Source organism: Phascolarctos cinereus, unplaced genomic scaffold (assembly GCF_003287225.1).
Source record: "Phascolarctos cinereus isolate Bilbo 61053 unplaced genomic scaffold, phaCin_HiC Scaffold_726;HRSCAF=1367, whole genome shotgun sequence".
In the NCBI taxonomy this organism is placed as follows: Eukaryota; Metazoa; Chordata; class Mammalia; order Diprotodontia; family Phascolarctidae; genus Phascolarctos; species Phascolarctos cinereus.
In genome coordinates, this window is record NW_027556098.1 from 195,877,902 (window position 1) to 195,896,865 (window position 18,964).

Here is an 18,964-nt window from a genome sequence, read left to right on the forward strand (position 1 = left end):
TTTGATTTTTATTCATATTATCTTAGGCAAAATTAAATTTATTCTTTAAGAGAAAATAGTTATACACAGGTAAATTAAAAAAGAAAATGTGTGAGTGCCATTAAGTGTCTTACAACAGAGGATGTAATCTTTTCTACTGTGTATTTTCCTCACTTAGGGACTACGTGGTGCTCATGGAATGCCTGGAAAACCTGGACCAATGGTGAGCTATATTTTTCTCCATTTACTTCATTGTGGTTCTTCTTCCTAGTACTGAAAATACTATCCTGATTTTCTCCAGGGAATCTCATATTGTCCCACATATTATCATCTGTAATTATGAAACTGAAAAGCAAACTCATGACTTCTTATGAAGATTTCTTATAGTGTAATTAACTGTCAGTGAACTATATCTATATCTTATTCTTTGAGGGAAGAAGCTATTATTTCTATTAGGGGAATAACAGATTCATAGCCAGAATTGTGCTAGAGCCAGATCAAACTGGCAAGCCAATTGTTAAAATTTCAGTGTAAACATTTACATTTCAGAAATTGGCAATCATTATACATCAGGACTAGATTTATTGTCCTGTTAATTGTCTAGACTTAAAAAATTATTAATAATGCAGATAAAACTTAATAGCGTATATACATACATTACCTAGCCATTCAAGGTGGTTTGTTGGATATTTACCAGCATATCTCAGTATTACTCAACAAGTATTGCTCGAGCTCAGGAAGTGAAGTCATCACAAGATGGTGTCCTGATGACTGTAAGACAATAATAAATAATAATAATAATAATAATAATAATAATAATAATAATGACAATGATAATGGTTATAATAATAATAACAGCTGGCATTTATATAGCATTTTAAGGTTTGTAAAATGTGTTATATCCATTATTTCATTTGATACTCACAAAAATCCTGTTTATAGCTTAAGCAGAGAGTTTCATAAACCCCTGACAAATCACCAACCACCTTGGAATTTTCTTTTTCTTATAGAATATGATTTACATATTTATGTTAATTAATTCCTTAAATAATTAATAGCTATCTAATTTCTAGACAAGGTTTAGATGTCTGCAGGTTAGAAGGCTCCCAAGAAACAAAACCAAGAAATTGACTTCCCTGATTTAATAGGTCTACCAGTAAGAATGCTTGGGTGATTTGTGTCTAGTTGCCATATTCCTGTAGGGCCATTTTATAATGTTATTTGTGAGATTATGTGAATTGTTCCCTCCAAAGATCTCCCTCACAAAAGCACAGAAACTAATTCCACCACTCTTTCTCTCATGCCTCACTTTGTGTCTCTGTTGGCTTTCTTTTATCCCCACCTACTCTTTCTCTTAAGACTTTCTTCTTTAGGCTGAAGATTTTAAATGTTTGTTATTGCTTCTGCAATATAGCCTCATTCTCAGGTTTCTATCTATCCAGATATATGGTCGATTGGTTGTATTTCCCTATGCAACTTAGCTTGCATAAATGGCCTTTGCTTCTTACTTCCAGATTCTCCACCTAAAAAATAATAGAAAAAGATGTTTATCATTTAATACAAAAGGGAGAGGCCTCAGGAACTTTGGTTACATAGCAAGGTATCTGTCCAAGTTTTACTCATGTGAGTGGTGAAGACTACTAATATGTACGCATATCACATGTGTATGTGTACAAATTATGTACACATATACATGTATGTAGACATGTACTCATTCAGGTTTGTATGTAGAAATATACATATACACATATATACACACATCACAGATGATCCAAATTAATCTAGATATAGAAAGTTGGACTATATTCATATTGTTTCATGGATAAAAGTCACATCTATGTTGGCAAAATGAAAAGGTACCCATGGGTAGTTCTTGTGTTCTGTAAGATATTTGAGTTAAAGATAAGAGCTTTTTCTTCCTCACATTATCTAATGGTTCAGGGTTATGTCAGGGTCAGAATACAAATGTTTTTTCTCTGATGAAAAATGTTAGTTGAGGTGTTACATGCTTATGTAGAAGTTTGCCTTGAAATGGGAAGCTATATTTAGCATGTTTGTCTAACTCTAACGACCAAGATGTAGGTTTTAGTAAATAAAATTCAATGATCTATTGCAATAATACTGTAACAATTGAGCTTAAGATCATTGGCAGAAATGTTCTTCTAAATTAATAGTTTATGGGACAGATTGTTCTCGTTGACTAAGTGAGCAGAAGTTTCATTACCTAAAACATTTTTCACAGTAATGTGATTGTGTCAAGCTGCACAAAAGAGTGTGCCATGCCAACATAATACCAAGGAAAGAAAATCTTTAAGGAAGAGCTTTGTCTTGAGTGTTCATTACCACTATGTGCCACTATTTAAAGACTCCAAAAATTTAATATGTATTAAATCAATTTTCATGCATATTAAGTCTAGAATATGACAGTATTTGAGGCTAATTGTCCAATAATGAATCCTTCCTCCTCACTGCTTCTAACAAGAGGAAACAAAATAGAGGGAACAAAGACATCACCTAAAACCTTTTTTACTCACTTCAGTGCTGTCAAATGAAATTCAAGGTGTCTAAAGAACAGCATATTGTTCTTGTTATTCTCTCCCTTAAGCACTAATTCACCCTTTAAGTAGAGGATTCTTAACTGGATATGAAGGTATGAAGTCAGAAGGGATCTTTCTTTCTGTCTGTCTTCATTACTATCTATTTAACTGTTCATTTGCCTTATTTTATCACCACAACAATTTTAGGAGCTGAGGAAATAAAAGTTTAGAAGAGTCAAGTGAGTTGCTCATGGTCGCATAGCTAGTAAGTGTCAGAGGCAGGATTTGGTATTTGAAAAGAGGTCCCTTCTCATTTTAGCTTGAACACTGTTTCCAATCCTAGAATCATCTGTTTGTGTGCATGTGTACACATAAGCCTTAAACTGCCTTCTAACTGCCAGCTCTTATTGTCCCTACATTATCCAATAGGAAATTACGGTTGGTAACAATGAGCTCATCAGTCCCTTGAGTTACATGTCTAGAATAGCCAGATAATCATATTGACAACTCCTGTCTAGATATTTGAACTCTATTCTCAATATGATAGTCAAATTATAAGTACACCATAACTTTGGAAAGATCAACCTAACAGGTTGACATCAACTTTATTACCTAATGACATTTCTAGAGCAAGTATCAAACATTGAGATACTATTTTAAACACCTTTGACTTTTATCATTTATGATTTCTTTCCCTTAATATTATCTGCCGCAAATGGTAATGGTTCAACTGGAATACTATACAGCCATAATACTTAATTTCTTTTTTAGTATCTTTTAATTCCTTCTATCATTGTAGAAATGAAAGTTATATATTGCCAATGAGAACAAAGTTTAAGACAAAAAAGCAAGAAAGCTATTATATATTAACAATGTGTCAAAGGTGGGGGGCAGTCCATATAAAGATGCTCAAGAGTGTAACGATACATAACAATTATTTAAATGACTAACCACTCTTTTTTTTTTTAGGGTCCACTTGGGATAACTGGCTCTGCTGGATTTCCAGGAAATCCTGGAATGAAGGTTAGAAGACCTTTAACTATATCATTCTATATTATTGGTTTATTCTAAAAGGAAATGTGTCATTTTATTAATAATTTAGTGTATATATAAGAAAGAATCTATAACATTTTCATTGGCCACTGTGTTGCTGCATAAGTAGGTAGAGTAAAAGGAACTGAATAAAGAAAAATATAATTAAGGGGGAGTTAACTATGATTTTGTAATTCTATAACTATAATCTACATTATGTGGTATCAGCTCATATGGTGAATTTGGATTATAGCTCCAGGCAGCTGAGACAGCTGAAAAGAATATCAGTTTTAATTTGAATTGGAAATATGTACTTGTTACTAGGTCTGGGATTAATAAAAAGCATAGTGACCTTAAACATGGGAATTTTAAATCAACTTAAGTTCATCAAGAAGCTGTTTTCTCATGCAAGGCTGGCTTTTTCTCCCACTACCCACCCAGATTTAATGGTCTTTATTTTTTTTTAAGTATACAAAGGAGGGGACTTGGCTCTATAAGTGGGCATGGATTAAAATGTTCCTCCAGAATGATTTCCATTTGTTGTGAGTCATTATTTGTTCATTTCTCCCATTAGTTTGGACGATATACACAAGGATTATGACCCAGGAGGATGTTAAGATGTTGCTGAACTCAGTGAATATAATCAGAAAACAGCTGCAACACTTGGTTTTTGAGTAACAGTACAGTAGGATTATTTCCACATATCTAGTTTTCCTTTGGCAATATGTTCCATTATCTACAGGGGGCCCTCTACTTGCACATGTGAAAATACATGCAATTTGCACCCCCATTCAGAAGAATGATTCTAACCAGAAAGGAAAACCTTTTTTGATTATGACAGTCTCTGCCACATACATTCTAAAATTTGTGTCAAGAGAAGATGACCCTAGAGCAGGGGTGGGGAACCTGCAGCCACATGTGGCCTCAAGGCTGCAGGTTCCCCACCCCTGCAGGGGTTGCTTTGTAGACCTAAGCTATAAAGATAAGTTGTTAGAAGGAATTTCCATATCAGGATTTCCTGAACATTGATTAAATAACGGGACTGCACCTAAACCAAGCAAATCTGATTTATAAGAGCTCTCTTTACTTAACACACGTATAGAAGTGAATGTGTGTATATATGTATAAACTTCTGTGAATGTTCATTCACTTTATATAATACAAAGTCAAAAGTGGTTCAGTTATGTGTGTATGTGTGAGAAATTAAAGGTATTAGGAATTTTCCCTTTAAAGGAATGAAGCATAAGCTTCAGGGATTGTCATTTCAATACTTTGAAAAATCTTTGTGACTTGATGGAGGTGGCTATACTCTTCCCCAGCACATATCCCCAGTTCTCCATGCCTTGGTATTTTTGTAAATTACTATGTTCAACAGCAGCAACAAAAATTCCTCACCTACAGGCCACTGTGTTTTAATGAACCTTTAGAAACTTGGGTTAGTCCTTGGTAATAGCTGAAAAATAGTTTACTTTTGGATCCACACTTTCATCTTGGTAGGAAGCAGTTTACATTTTTAATATTACGTTTCATCTATCTATCTATCTATCTATCCAGCTATCTATCTATCCAGCTATCATCTGTCTAAGAAGACAGGAACATATCCATGTTGTTTTCAATGATGAGGCATTAAAATCAGGTTTTAGTAGAGGAAGAGAGGATTAAGCAAGCAAAAAAAACAATCCCAACTCATGGGGTCTTTTAAGAAGGCGAGATATTTTCTAAATCAATTTTATGCTTTTTAAAATTAATTTTGTGAAATGTAAATTAAATTTTAAAAAGAGAAAATCAAGTCTACATGCATTAGAGAAAAGTTGGTTAAATATAGCCATTCTTATTTAAAATAAGAAATGTCCTTGGAAACCTTATGATAATCCTTTATTCAAATTTTTAGGTAAATAACAAACTGAATCAGATCCAAGGAACCCTCCTTACTCACTAGTGAGTCATGATCTAATTCTGCATCTGGTAGGCCTCTGTACATCTATCTCTGCATTGGCCCTCTGCTGTTAATTATTTAGTTCCAACACCTGTCTGAGGAATTAATCCCTAACTCTCCAATCTGTCCCTCACTTCCTTGATCTACCCACCCATTCCTTGCTAAAGCCTAGCCCTGGATTTCTCTACCATCTACCTCTTCTATTCCTACTCACATGCCTGATAATAAGGTAGTCCTTCTTTTTGCCAAGGTCAGTCCCTGTACTTGTAACTTCCTGTTTTCTCCCATCATATTGCATCTTCAATCAACCTCCACAATATTCTACCTCTCTCTAGCAAGGAGTTCCTTCCTTACAGCATTCTAACATAACTAACTGTCTCCAATCTTTAAAAAGATTTTAATAGGCATTAGATTCCTGAAGCTATCCTGTTTTTTTTCCCTATCTTACTCTTCCAGTCTCCTAGAAATAGCTTTCTACACTCTGCTTCCATTAGCTGTATTCTCACGTACTCCTCAACCCTTGGCAATCTAGCTTCTGACCTCATCCATTATTTGACTAAAACTCTTCCCTCCAAAATAAATAATGGTCACTTAATTGCCAAATATGATTGTGTTTTCTCAGTTTTCATCCTAATTGCACACTGACACCCAACCACCTTCTCCTCTTGGATATTTTCTCCTCTCTAGGATTTTATACTACTTTCTCCTAGTTCTTTTCTTACCTTTTTGACAGCTCCTTCTCAGTCTTCTTCTAATTATCTATATCATGCCCTTTGACTGTAGGTAATCCCTAAGAATTTAATTATCATTTCTATGCAGATGATTAATATAGCTATGGGTCCAGTCTCTCCCTGGAACTTCAAGCCCACGTTACTGACTACCTGGATATTTAAAACAGTATGTTCTGGATACATGTCAAACTTAACATATCCAAAGTAGAACTTACTATCTTACTCTTGACCTCCTAACACACTTCTTTCAAACCTTCTTATTTCTGTTGAATGCATTACCTTCCATCCTATTTCTTAGGCTTGTGACCTCAGTGGTATCTTCACGTTCCTTCATCTCATATAGCCAATCTGTTGCCAAAATATTTTTACCTACATAAAAATCTCTCCTATCTGACTCATCTCTACTCATACAGAAGCCATTTTGATTTCATCCTCTCATGTAAACTACTGCACTGGCTCCCTAATTGATCTCCCTGCCTTAAGATTTTTCTCATCCAGTTCCTTCATCACGCTTCTTCCAAAGTGATTTTCCTTAAGCACAGATATGATCATTATCATTATCTCCTCCCTTACTCGAGAAATTCCAGTGAAACTACTTCACAGATAAAAGTATAAACCTCTCTGTTTATCTTTTAAAGCCCTTTACAATGTTTATCCAAGGTATCTTTTTAGCCTTATTGGAAAATAATTTTTTTTTAAATACTTTTTGATCCGGCCTTCTCTCAGGTCCATACAATGGATACTCCACCTTCCATCTTCATTCTTTTGTATCATCTGTCTCCTTCTACAAAGCCTTTCCTGATCTCTGTACCAGCTCATAATTCCTTCCCTCTGTAGCTAGTATTGAACTACCTTGTTATTTATTTGCACTTCTTGTCTTTATTCTGTAAATGCATATCTATACATTTAATACACACACACACACACACACACACACACATATATATGTAATATGTATATGGGTATGTGTACGTGTATGTATGTTAGCATGTAAGATCCTTGAGAGTAAGGATTGTCTTTTTGTTTATATTCCAAATACCTAGCAGACTATGCAACATATAATAGGTACTTAATAAATGCTTTTTCATTTACTGATTGAACCTAGCTCGTCTAGATAGTTCTTGGCTTTGCTCTTGGCCATGCCTTTGACATGGACCTTTCCATTAATTTCAACAAACATTTTTGTGGACATGCTACATACAAAGCACTGTGCCATGCACAGGGGATATAAAAAAACATGTCACAGACATGTAAGTGAATTGATAATCTAATAGCAGGTAATAATAAGTATACACACAAGGGAGAATGTAATAATTGTCAAGGAAAAGCTCAGGAAAAGTGCTGTGAATTTTTTGAGAAAAAACATTTTAAATTGTGTAGGGGCAGCTAGGTGGCACAGTGGATAAAGTACCATCCCTGAAGTCAGGAGGACCTGAGTTCAAATCTGGCCTCAGACCAAACACTTGACACTTAGTAGCTGTGTGACCCTAGGCAAGTCACTTAACCCCAATTGCCTAAGGAAAAAAAAATAGTGTGTTTGGGTATGTATGTGTAAGTATGTGTATTTGTATAGTGCTCTTTGGATACCCTTACAAGATTTTAAATTCCATAAGGGATTTAACTGTGATTTAACTAAATTTTGCATGTGTTCTAGAGTTTTGCTTAGTACTCTACAAACAATGGATATTCATATAATCTGTATTGCATTGTATCCTATTATATTATTTTCTGCTGAGGAACTGCTTCATAGATGTCTAAATCATTTGATGGGGATTTGGGAATGGGGAGAGTAGCTTAAGTAAACCCCCTTGGGTTTGATTGAATATGAACCTGTCAAATACAAATTCAGCTCTATAGCATTTTACAATGTATATAGCATGAGTTTATGTCTGTGTATATAAATATAACTTTAACTAAATTCCTGCACTGAAAATATGGCCATCAGAGACCAATGACATTCATTCATTCATCATTAAAATAAACAAATAAAAAAACCAGAATACTATATAATTTGTAAGACTTTATTGTAGATACTGTTGGACAATAAAAGACAAAGCCTTACTTTCCAGAAGTTTACAATTAAAAAGATGAGAGAAAGAATATATGCAAATAACCGGAATAGAAATTAAAATTAAAATGCCATAAAGGACGTTTTTTAAAATTATCATGATAATTCAGAAGATGGAAGGATCATACATAATTAGAGGGAATGAGAAGCAGGGTGAGAGCAGAGTCAAGAGAATCTTTATAAGGAGGTGATGCTTGAGATGGTCCTTTAAGGGAAGCAGGATTTTGGCAGGTGGAAATTTGGAGGAGAGAATTATAGGTAGAGAGAACAGCATGAACCACGACTTTGAAAGGAGAAAGCATGAGACATTTAAGGTCTTCTAAGATAAACACCCAGGATGGATGCTTTATTAAATGAAAGACAATAGAGATTCGAGACAAACAAATGAGACATGAGTCAGTCCTTGATCCGGCACCAATGGAAGTTGTTAAATAATGATTTCAGACCAAGATGCAGATTGTGTTGGCTGCAGTGTGGCATCTTAACTTTGGATTTGCAATTTAAAACTTAGAATGACTTGTATCACCTTTGTTACTATCTGCCTATGTTGGATATGTTATCTGATGATTTTCATGTATTTCAATAGGGTGAAGCAGGTCCCACTGGAGCACGTGGCCCTGAAGGTCCTCAGGGACAGAGAGGTGAAACGGGACCTCCAGGACCAGTTGGATCTCAAGGCCTCCCTGTAAGTTGTTGAACAGGGTAGTATATTTTGCACCTTGATTTTTTAAACAAGGAATAAATTCAATATTTCTTTCCTAAATAATCTTTGATCTTAGAATAAGTGAATTTATAAGACAAAATGAAAAGAATGTTTTGAGGGGCTTTGGTAATTTTGAATATTAAGGTTAGGCATTGGCCCTATAAATTATTATTATTATTATTATTATTTTTGGTAAACATGTTTTCATTTTTCACTCTTCCCCTAACTTCCTAACAGTCACACCACTTTGTGTTTCCATTGACATAGTAATTTTTAAAAATCTTCATTAAGTTTAATTTCAACATTGATGATTTCAGCTTTGCTATAAACTTGGTCTCCATGTAGATCATGTGACACAATGGATGAGAAAGTTTTTTTGTTTTTGTTTTTGGGGGTTTTTTTTGGTGAGGCAATTGAGGTTAAGGGTCACACAGCTAATAAGTATTATGTGCCTGAGGCCGGATTTAAATTCAGGTACTCCTTACTCCAGGGCCAGTGCTCTATCCTATCAAGGCCACTGAGCTGCCCTGATTGGAAAGTATTTTAAAGAAAGAAAAAAAAGTCTTTACTTAAGGAGAGATATAGAAAGTTTGTGTTGACCTTATCACAGGGGGTTAGATTACAAAAGTACTGAAAAAAAGGATTATTACAAGTTTTTCACCTCTCTGGCAATTTAATAGGAAGACTGTATAATTCACTCTCAAAATACCACAAAAATCATCAATATCCAAACTAATATTGACTATTTTTATCATATTTTTTTGTAGAACTGCCTAATTCCCAAGATCCCAAATAAGATTGTTAAGATTGTTTTGATTTGTGTGTATGTGTGTGTGTGTGTGTGTGATTCCCAAGACTGCCTATAATTTTACAAATTTCTTCCAGGAAATTAGATGTTACATATTAAGAATGGTGACTTAAATGATTTTTTAAAATGAAGTATCGGATTTGTGACACATTAATTTTTAAGGTGACTATCAGACACATTCTTATTTATTTTTTAGGGAACAGTAGGAACTGATGGTACACCTGGTGCAAAAGGTCCAACAGTAAGTTCTTAAGTGAATTGCACATGAAATTTAAACTCAGGCTTTTGTTTTGATGGTAAGACCTTAGTCTTCTCTCTTGGTTTGCTTATCAAAGCACTTCTACCTTTTGTAGGGCTCTCCAGGTACTTCAGGTCCTCCTGGTTCTTCAGGACCTCCTGGCTCTCCAGGACCTCAGGGCAGCACAGGCCAACCTGGGATTCGTGGCCAAACGGTAAAGTTCTTTGGAAATAATTACATTCTTAATGGATCATGAAACTAAAAAGACTTAACAGAAACAATATGTAGTATGATTCAATCCAGTATATAAAATCCCAATAATATAAATAGCCAAAGCCAAGGGCTTTATATCTGTGAAATGAAAAAAATGAAGGATCGATTTATAATGTCTCCTTTTACAGTCTGAGAAAGTTATTTATTTGATAAGTATAATATAACCTACTTCAATACATGTCTAAAATATCTTTGGAAAACTTAAAAAGTAAGATCATCATTTCAATGGTCTTCACTCAATTTTATAGGTAGTTTAATTTTAAAAAATAATTTATACTCTCCCAACGTTTGGAGATCTTAAAGACATATGTTACTGTTTTTTTCTTTTTCTTTAAAATAGGTTAAATGGCTTATTCCAACATATTGTCTACCTTGGATCATAACCAATTTAATTTCCAAAGGAATGAATTTCATTGATGCAAAGATAATTCCTTTATCCCTACTGGTTTTATGAGAAATATTTCAGCATCCCTAGTAGGGATGAATACTTTTGAGCATTTGTGCTCATGTAAATATAATTTAACTTGATTTTAATGAGTACATTTAATATGTGATAACTAATACAGTATAACAATTTAATATATTTCTTCTTAATTCTTCAAGTGTGTATTTTGTATTCTCTGTTATCTAATTAGTTTGATTTTGCACCGGAAGTTTTTTTAGGTCATTATTATTTATTTACTCTGCCTTCTGAGTATTACTGCTATAAATTGAAGGAAAAGAGTCTTCATAAAATGTAAACACGATCTTAATTTTTTGAGAGAGCATATAGATAAAGTCACCAATTTGGATCCTTGCTTCCTTTGTCCCAGGCAATTGTGCAGTAGAATTTCTAAAATTCCCACATTATAAACAAAGCTCTAAATAATTAATCCTTTTTCACATTGGATGAACAAATCCATTGACTAAAACAATTTTCAGAGGTATTATCCATAGCTGTTATGACTAATTTTAATTTGAATCAAAAGAAGTCAATTTTATACATGTAAAAGCTGTGAGAGACAAATGAATAATGGGGTGTTTCACCAAATTGTATTGAGTTTCATGTGTACTCAATCCTACCAGCTTTTATGATTTTTCCTTTCATATTATTCATATATTTTATTTGAGAAGCAGCTTGACTTATTAAAGACAGGGCTGGCCTCAAAGCCAAGAAGAGATGGGTTCAGGTCCTGCTTCTAACACACTGTGATCAGGAGTAAATGCCTTGATCTCTCAGTGCTCTAGGCAACACTCTTAAACTATAATTTTCAGAAAGGCTGACAGTCTACATTACCAAAAAAAAAAAAAAAGAGGAAGTAGACTGAAAACTCCTTGATTGGCAGTAGGGTAGGGTTGGATTTTCTTATCTTTGTATCCCTAGTGTACTATCTTGCACATATGAAGTGCTTGATAAATAAATACTTGTTGATTTTAATTGAAATCACTGAGAAGGGTACCTTTAAATTGATTTCTCTTTCTACTACAAATATAGCCATTTGGGCTGTTTGGTGCATTTGATCTCTTCTAAGTATTAAGATTTTTATTTCAGGGAGATCCTGGAGTACCAGGCTTTAAAGGAGAAGCAGGACCCAAAGGTGAACCGGTAAGTCAAAAAATACTTGACGTTCAAATCAGACCAGTTACTTTTCTTGAATTGCATAGGTTGACAATGATACAAATTTGGACCTGGTCAAAGTCTATCAAACAATAACAGAGAGGTTTGAAAATATTTAATGTATTCAAAACTTAATAATTTATTGTAGTTAGGAATATGTTGATTTATTGCATTCATTATATTAAAACAATTACATACACCAAACTTCAGTTTTACATGTAATTCTTTCTGTCTTCTATAGGGTCCACATGGTATTCAGGGTCCAATAGGTCCAATTGGTGAAGAAGGAAAAAGAGGACCCAGAGGAGACCCAGGAACTGTTGGTCCTCCAGGTCCAGTAGGAGAAAGGGTAAGGAAGATAAAACCAATCCTTTTAGGGACATGGGGAGATACTATGTATGTATTATGTATGTGTTATGTATATGCTATATATAGTATATGATATGTTATATATTATGTAACATATATAAAGCTATATAGTATAATAGATATGTAATAATATAGTATTACCTATTATATATTATTATCTACATTAAGTTGGGGATAGTGCTGACATATAGTAGTTCTAGAAATATAAGGTTGATTTAAAATCATTTTAAAGTAAAGTAAAAAGTTAAAAGTTTTGTATATTTTGCAAAATTTTTGTTAGCAGTAGTCCTAAACTTTTAAATGTCATGTTTTTTGAGTCCAGGAATTTATTTCATTTTTTAAAAAATCTGGAATTTAATTCTAGCTTCTAGACTGGAACAAAGTCAGGGTTTGTAAGAAATGTGTATAGATGTTGAAAAACTCAGGTTGTTTTTTTTTAAAAATATCTATCGAATAAGAAGGAAAGACACAAATTCAGAATGATTTCTGTTCATTTTTAGGGCTCTCCTGGCAATCGTGGTTTTCCTGGTTCTGATGGCTTGCCTGGACCAAAGGTAAGGTAATCTGATTAATGAAAAACCTTATTTTAAGAGAGTGGTATCCTCAGGTGTCAGTCAATAGCAAATGAAGCAATTTCTAATGGAATTTAAAGTTCTTGATCCAGATTGTTATTAATGATACTACTACTATTACTACTACTACTACTACTACTACTACTATTACTACTACTACTACTACTACTACTACTACTACTACTACTACTACTACTACTACCACCAAATATAAAGCGCTTTAAGGTTTGCAAAGCATTTTTCATACATTACTTCATTTGATCCTCACTGAACCTGTGCTATTGTTATCCAGATGAAGAAATTGAGGCCTATTGAATCTAAGGGATATGCCCAGGGTGACAAAGCTAGTGTGTATCTGAGGCACTATTCAAACTCAGGTTTTCCTGACTCCAAGTCCAGCACTGTATCTAGGTTCATCCTTTCCCCCACTGTCAGTAATTCTAGGGCTAATTCACTAGGAATGCAAGCTAAATCCCTGGTTCTAAGGTCCTATGGTTACTAAATTGGGGGAGGAAGAAGAAAGAAGTGGGAAACATGTTTCAGGCATTCAAGAAATATCTACAGGCAGTTGTAGCCCTGCCAGTGGCAACCCCTGGTATACCAGCTATATTTTAACATAATTTTAGAGCTATTTCACGTATTTGCCTTTTTTCTTATACACTTTGTTGATTTCAGTGACAAAAATTAGGGATTATTTAGATAACAATTAAATATGTATGTTTTTTGTCCTATTTGTGCTAACTGAAATTAGCCTGACAATAAAATGTGATTTAATGTAAATTTCATTTCTAAACTGAAACCTTCCATCAGAAAGGGAGGATGCCAATGTGTGAAGAGTATAACCTTCTAATCTATAAACAAAGACTTATGGTTGCTGTTAACTGTGATTTTTCCACTTATCAGAGCTGTTTCATTTTGTATAGGGAGCACAGGGAGAGCGTGGTCCAGCAGGTTCTTCAGGACCCAAAGGAGGTCAAGGTGATCCAGGGCGTACAGGAGAACCTGGTCTTCCAGGTGCAAGGGTAAGAAAATAGAAATTATTTCCTGTTAGGATAACTGTCAACATTTTTTCTTCTTTATGTCTTCAAAGTCATTTTATTTTAAAATGAGTTTCCATTCCACTGTATTTGTGTTTTCAGCTGGTATTCAACATTTTCAAAATTATTCATCTTTCCAGTCACCTATGGGAAAGCCTTGTTTCAGCATTTCACGACTGAAAGATTTGCTTGAGGAGAGAACATCTTTCCACCTCCTCTTACATTTTCTCCCCATTTCCCAGCAGCTTGTTTAAAGAGTGATGGGGAATTAGTATGCTCTTTTGGAATCACATTGGGAAGCTTCGGTCAGGAAGTACTGTGGAGGCTGTTCTATGAGCCGCAGGGTTATTCCTATGTGTGCCTGTCAGAATTTCCACTTCCATGATAGGGTTAAGCATGGACAAAATGGTACCAATTGATAGTATTTATTTAATACTTTACAAACATTATCTTATTTTCTCCTCACTGCAACCCTATGAGAGAGGTAGCTTAAATATTATTATTCCTATTTTATAAGTGAGGAAAATGAGGCTTGATGATATTATAGATTAGCATGCCCAAGGTCATACAGCCTTAGAGAGTCAGTGATTAGATTTAAATTGATCTCTTCTGATTTCACCTACGTGCTTTCTATGATACCATGCTGTGTCTCCACATAGAGCTCCTCTATTAATCCATCCATAGTGGAGAAAACAGGTTTTCCACACCAAAGAAGGCACTTAACCAAGAGAACATTATGTTTACTCAATTAGATATTTTGTTGGTCTTTGTAGTAGTTAAATTCAATTGTGGTGATACTTTTTTTTTTTCATTTTTAGGGTCTGACTGGAAATCCTGGTGTTCAAGGTCCTGAGGGAAAACTTGGACCTTTGGTAAATAAGATGTTAATAAAAGATGTTAGCCTACTCTACATGAAAGGTGAAACATACATTTTACTTTGATGCCATTTGATCAACTGGATATTGACCTTGTTTTCATGTGGAAAAACCAATCCTTTGGTTCTATTTATTTTCATATGGATCGAGAAGTTGACCAAAAATTTGATGGACACAGCGGCTTAAAAATATGTAGCTCTGCATGTGATGGGAAGGTGGAGAATATTACATTTTCTTGATTTTGGTAATATTCAGCCCTGGTGAAATTCTAATTTCATCATACACTCATTATTTCATTCAGAGTAGTAAAATTAGCTGTAAAACTTGGCATCTAGTTAGAGAAACTTAAATGTTTAGATTTCTCATATGAATTTGGGTATAAGTTTGAATGTGGTCATTCACTCAACCCTTGGGATAGTTTTAATTCTTCTTATGACTCTGAGTGCCTTGACTCTTCATTATATTACATATATGACATGATGTCCGTTCAATTTAATAAGTATTTATTAAGTGCCTACTTTGTGCCAGGCCAGACACTATGCTAAGTGCTGGAGATACCAAAAGAGGTAAAAGACAGGCCCTGCCCTCAAAGGAGTTTACAACTAATGGGAGAGACAACATGTAAACAAACACATACAAAGTAAGCTACACGTAGGACAAAGAGGAAATAATTAACAGAGGGAAAACACTGGAATTAAAAGCGTAAGGCTTCCTGTAGAAGGTGGGATTTTATTTGGAACTTAAAGGGAACCAGGGAGATCAGTAGTCAAAGTGGAGGAGGGAGAGCATCCCAGGCATGGTGGATAGCCAGAGAAAATGCCAGGACCCGAGAGATGGAGTGTCTTCTTCATGGAACAGCCAGGAGGCCAGTGTCTTTGGAATGAAGAGTATGTGTTGAAGAGTAAGGTGCAAGATGAATGGAAAGTTGGGAGGGGACTAGCTTATGAAGGACTTTGAATGCCAAACAGAGCATTTAGTATTTACTCCTAAAAGCAATAGGAAGCCACTGGGGTTTATTGAATAGGGATTCAAGGAGTTTGGTTTCCAGGCAGGAAAAGTTAATGGGAAAGGAAAGGGAAAAAATCATCATCTATTCATAGAGGATACAGGAGGTGGCTGAAGAAATTTGATTACTTCTTAGTAGTGAAAAGTTTCAGGAGAACTAACTTGGGAAGATTGTAAGGTCTGAATAGGAATGGTCCCACGATGGATTAGAAGGAGGGGGTTCAGGGTAAAAATAAAACTCAAAAAAATGATCTTGAAAATTCGTAAACAAAACCTGAAAAAGTCCTGTTATATCAGAGAGGGAAGCACAGGTTTAACATTCTCAAAGGCTGTGTTTTTCTCAGGTAGCATCACCTTTTGGAACTTGTGAGGCCTCTTAAGTTGTCTACAAGGATAGAGCAAATAGAAAGGGAAGAGAAAATGAAAGTAGTAGGAATATAAGACTCATATCAGAGTCATAGCCCTGGATAAGTTATTGGGTGTTTGGGAGCCAAAGATTGACAGCTTACATTAAAACAGATCTACAGTCTATATGATAGGAGGTTTTAGAAGCCCCCCAAATCTTCTAAAGCTTTCAGACTTCTGCTTGTGTCCTACCTACACCATGAACTTTTTCAGGCTTACTCTGAAGAGATTGTCCAACTTTGATTTGATTTTCTACAACTTATTAGAAACTAGGCTTTCAAATACAGATATAGTAATAGCCTTCATGCTATTCATCACATAGATTCAAATTCTCCCCTCCCCTCTAAAAAAACAACCTACAGCAATATTTTAGCTTAGGTTATGTTCATCATATGCACCCACATTTTTAGTGGCATTCCATTGCAATTTCATTTTCTTTGTCACTTTTTGCACATTATGTTATTAAAAGCATTATCTGAGACAATTAACATTTATTTTCAAACAGTGTAGGGGAAACTAGTCCCTGGGAATTACTATTAGGGGAAATGAATGTATGCTCACCTGGCCACTCCATACTTAATTTGGAAATTCTGCATACAAATTCAGGCTCTGGTGATATTAGAAATATTATTTTTTAATTAATCCATTCAGAAGTCCAAAAAAGGAACCAAATGAAGTGATCTTCACAGAAAGAAAATTACAATTTTAAAACATCTTGGTGCTGGTTGACTTTTTGTTCTGATAAATTAGCTATGGTAATAAGAATGAGATGTCAGCTATTTTCCCCCATTTAAAAAAAATCTTTGTTTAAAGCTTTAAATTCCAAATCTATTCCTCCCTCTTTTCCTTCCCTCCCTCTTCCCTGAGTCAGTAAGCAATCAGATATAGGTTATACATGTGCAATTATGTAAAACAAGATGTCAGCTATTTTAAGACTTAGATAACTTTTCCATGTTATGAAACCACAGATGATAATATGGTTTTAAGGATTACTTGGAGATAACTATGTTAAAAACCATATGTTTGACAAAGCACATGGGATATTTTTATAGGGTGCTCCAGGAGAAGATGGTCGCCCTGGGCCTGCAGGCTCAATAGGAATTAGAGGACAGCCTGGTAGTATGGGCCTTCCTGGTCCCAAAGGTAGCAGTGTAAGTACTGTCTATAGTATGTATTACTTATTCGTTAAAAATCTCATTTTAAGATCCAACTTTTTTAGGAAATCAATTATTGTGTAAATAGCTTCTGTTTCTATACTAGGGGGATCCTGGAAAACCTGGAGAAGCTGGAAATGCTGGTGTCCCAGGACAGAGGGTGAGTATAAATTTCCTGACTTTCAACTTAATGACCTCCAGTTCTAATGACTTTGTCATGCTGTACAAGTACATTACCTTACAAGTTTTCACTGTGTAATTTTAGGGAGCTCCAGGCAAAGATGGTGAAGTTGGCCCGGCAGGTCCCGTAGGCCCCTCTGTGAGTAAGCTCTAAATAAATAGTTGGGTTTTAAAGATAATGTTTCATGTTTTAATTATGAGAGGTGAACTTTCATGAAATTTTATGACTAGTGAAATATCTATTAACTCATTTTGTTTTATGTTGTGAGTTTCTTTTGTTATGGATTATAAGAATTTTCCTAGACTTTTAAATATTAAAAATCTTATTAACACTGAAACAAGACACTGAGAATAATATCTTTTTTGTGGCATAGTTTATGGATCTGCAAAATGAGAATAGACCATTTTATAAAACATGAGAAAACATTTGAATTCATGATAAAATATAATTCATATTTGATAGATAAGTGCTATTTTCCTCCTCAAATATACCATTACTCCTCAAGGGTTTTCCATGGATTTTAGTATGTGATATTTTAGAAAGGCAGCGTAGAGTAGTAGATAGAAAGCTGGCTTTATAAAAGGAAACACTTGCATTCAGGTCCTACCTCTGACATTGCAGTCTACCAATGAATGTGTAGGTCCAGGATCTTTATCTTTACTTATAAGAGAAATGTATATGATGATATTTCTCTGCCCTATATTTTCACATTTAGATGTTAGCTTTTCTTTCTTTAGTTATTTTCTTGGTTTTGAAGTCTTGATTAATGATATTTTTAGTACTTAAAAGTAGAAGATAGTAGGTCATGTTAAATTTTTAAATTAAAAATGGAGAAATGGTAAAAGGGAGTAATTTTCACATAAATACAGAGATTCTTCCTTCCTTTGTAAATTTCTAGTTTGACCCCATTTACCCATGCTGGAACTGAGACTACTTAAATAAAAGTTGTTTGGGGAAATTAGGGAAATGTTGATTTTTAAAACTTGAAGAAGGAAAAAAAAACATTTACTAAGTTTTTGAAGAGTTTCACTCTAGGAGAACTTCAAAGAATATTCTTTTATAACATTGACTTTATCATATCTAGCTAAACTCAAAAAAATGTTGGAAAAATTACAAAGGAGAAGTATAGGCCTATTGGCACATGTAACTAGAGAACATGTGTAAGGAATCTGGCTGTGCTCATGTTATTCTTTCTTTTATTACTTAGGGTCTAGCAGGGGAAAGAGGAGAGCAAGGCCCTCCAGGCCCTACAGGTTTTCAGGTGTGCTATTATATGATTTTTGTTTTCCATTGCTTATGTCATTAATTAAATGGGTAATGTTTTAAAATGTAACCAGATATAGTAGAATATTAACTTCTTTTATTTTAAAAATTATTTTCCTAGAACATATGATTTTATTCTAAAAATTGCTAAATAAAAGAGAACTAATTAATATTCTTTGTGCCTTAAGTTTTATCAGATAA

The 18,964-nt window shown here is 34.4% G+C and overlaps 1 protein-coding gene across 1 annotated transcript in view; it reads left to right on the forward strand.

Moving 5' to 3' along the window:
- Window positions 1–18,964, forward strand: part of COL5A2 (collagen type V alpha 2 chain) — a 204,978-nt gene that overhangs the window by 146,677 nt on the left and 39,337 nt on the right. Inside the window, 14 exon segments of the mRNA XM_020993591.2 lie at window positions 158–202; window positions 3,486–3,539; window positions 8,870–8,968; window positions 9,991–10,035; window positions 10,148–10,246; window positions 11,837–11,890; window positions 12,144–12,251; window positions 12,772–12,825; window positions 13,767–13,865; window positions 14,699–14,752; window positions 17,218–17,316; window positions 17,426–17,479; window positions 17,585–17,638; window positions 18,708–18,761. Of these exon segments, the coding sequence (XP_020849250.1) occupies window positions 158–202; window positions 3,486–3,539; window positions 8,870–8,968; window positions 9,991–10,035; window positions 10,148–10,246; window positions 11,837–11,890; window positions 12,144–12,251; window positions 12,772–12,825; window positions 13,767–13,865; window positions 14,699–14,752; window positions 17,218–17,316; window positions 17,426–17,479; window positions 17,585–17,638; window positions 18,708–18,761 (972 nt within the window).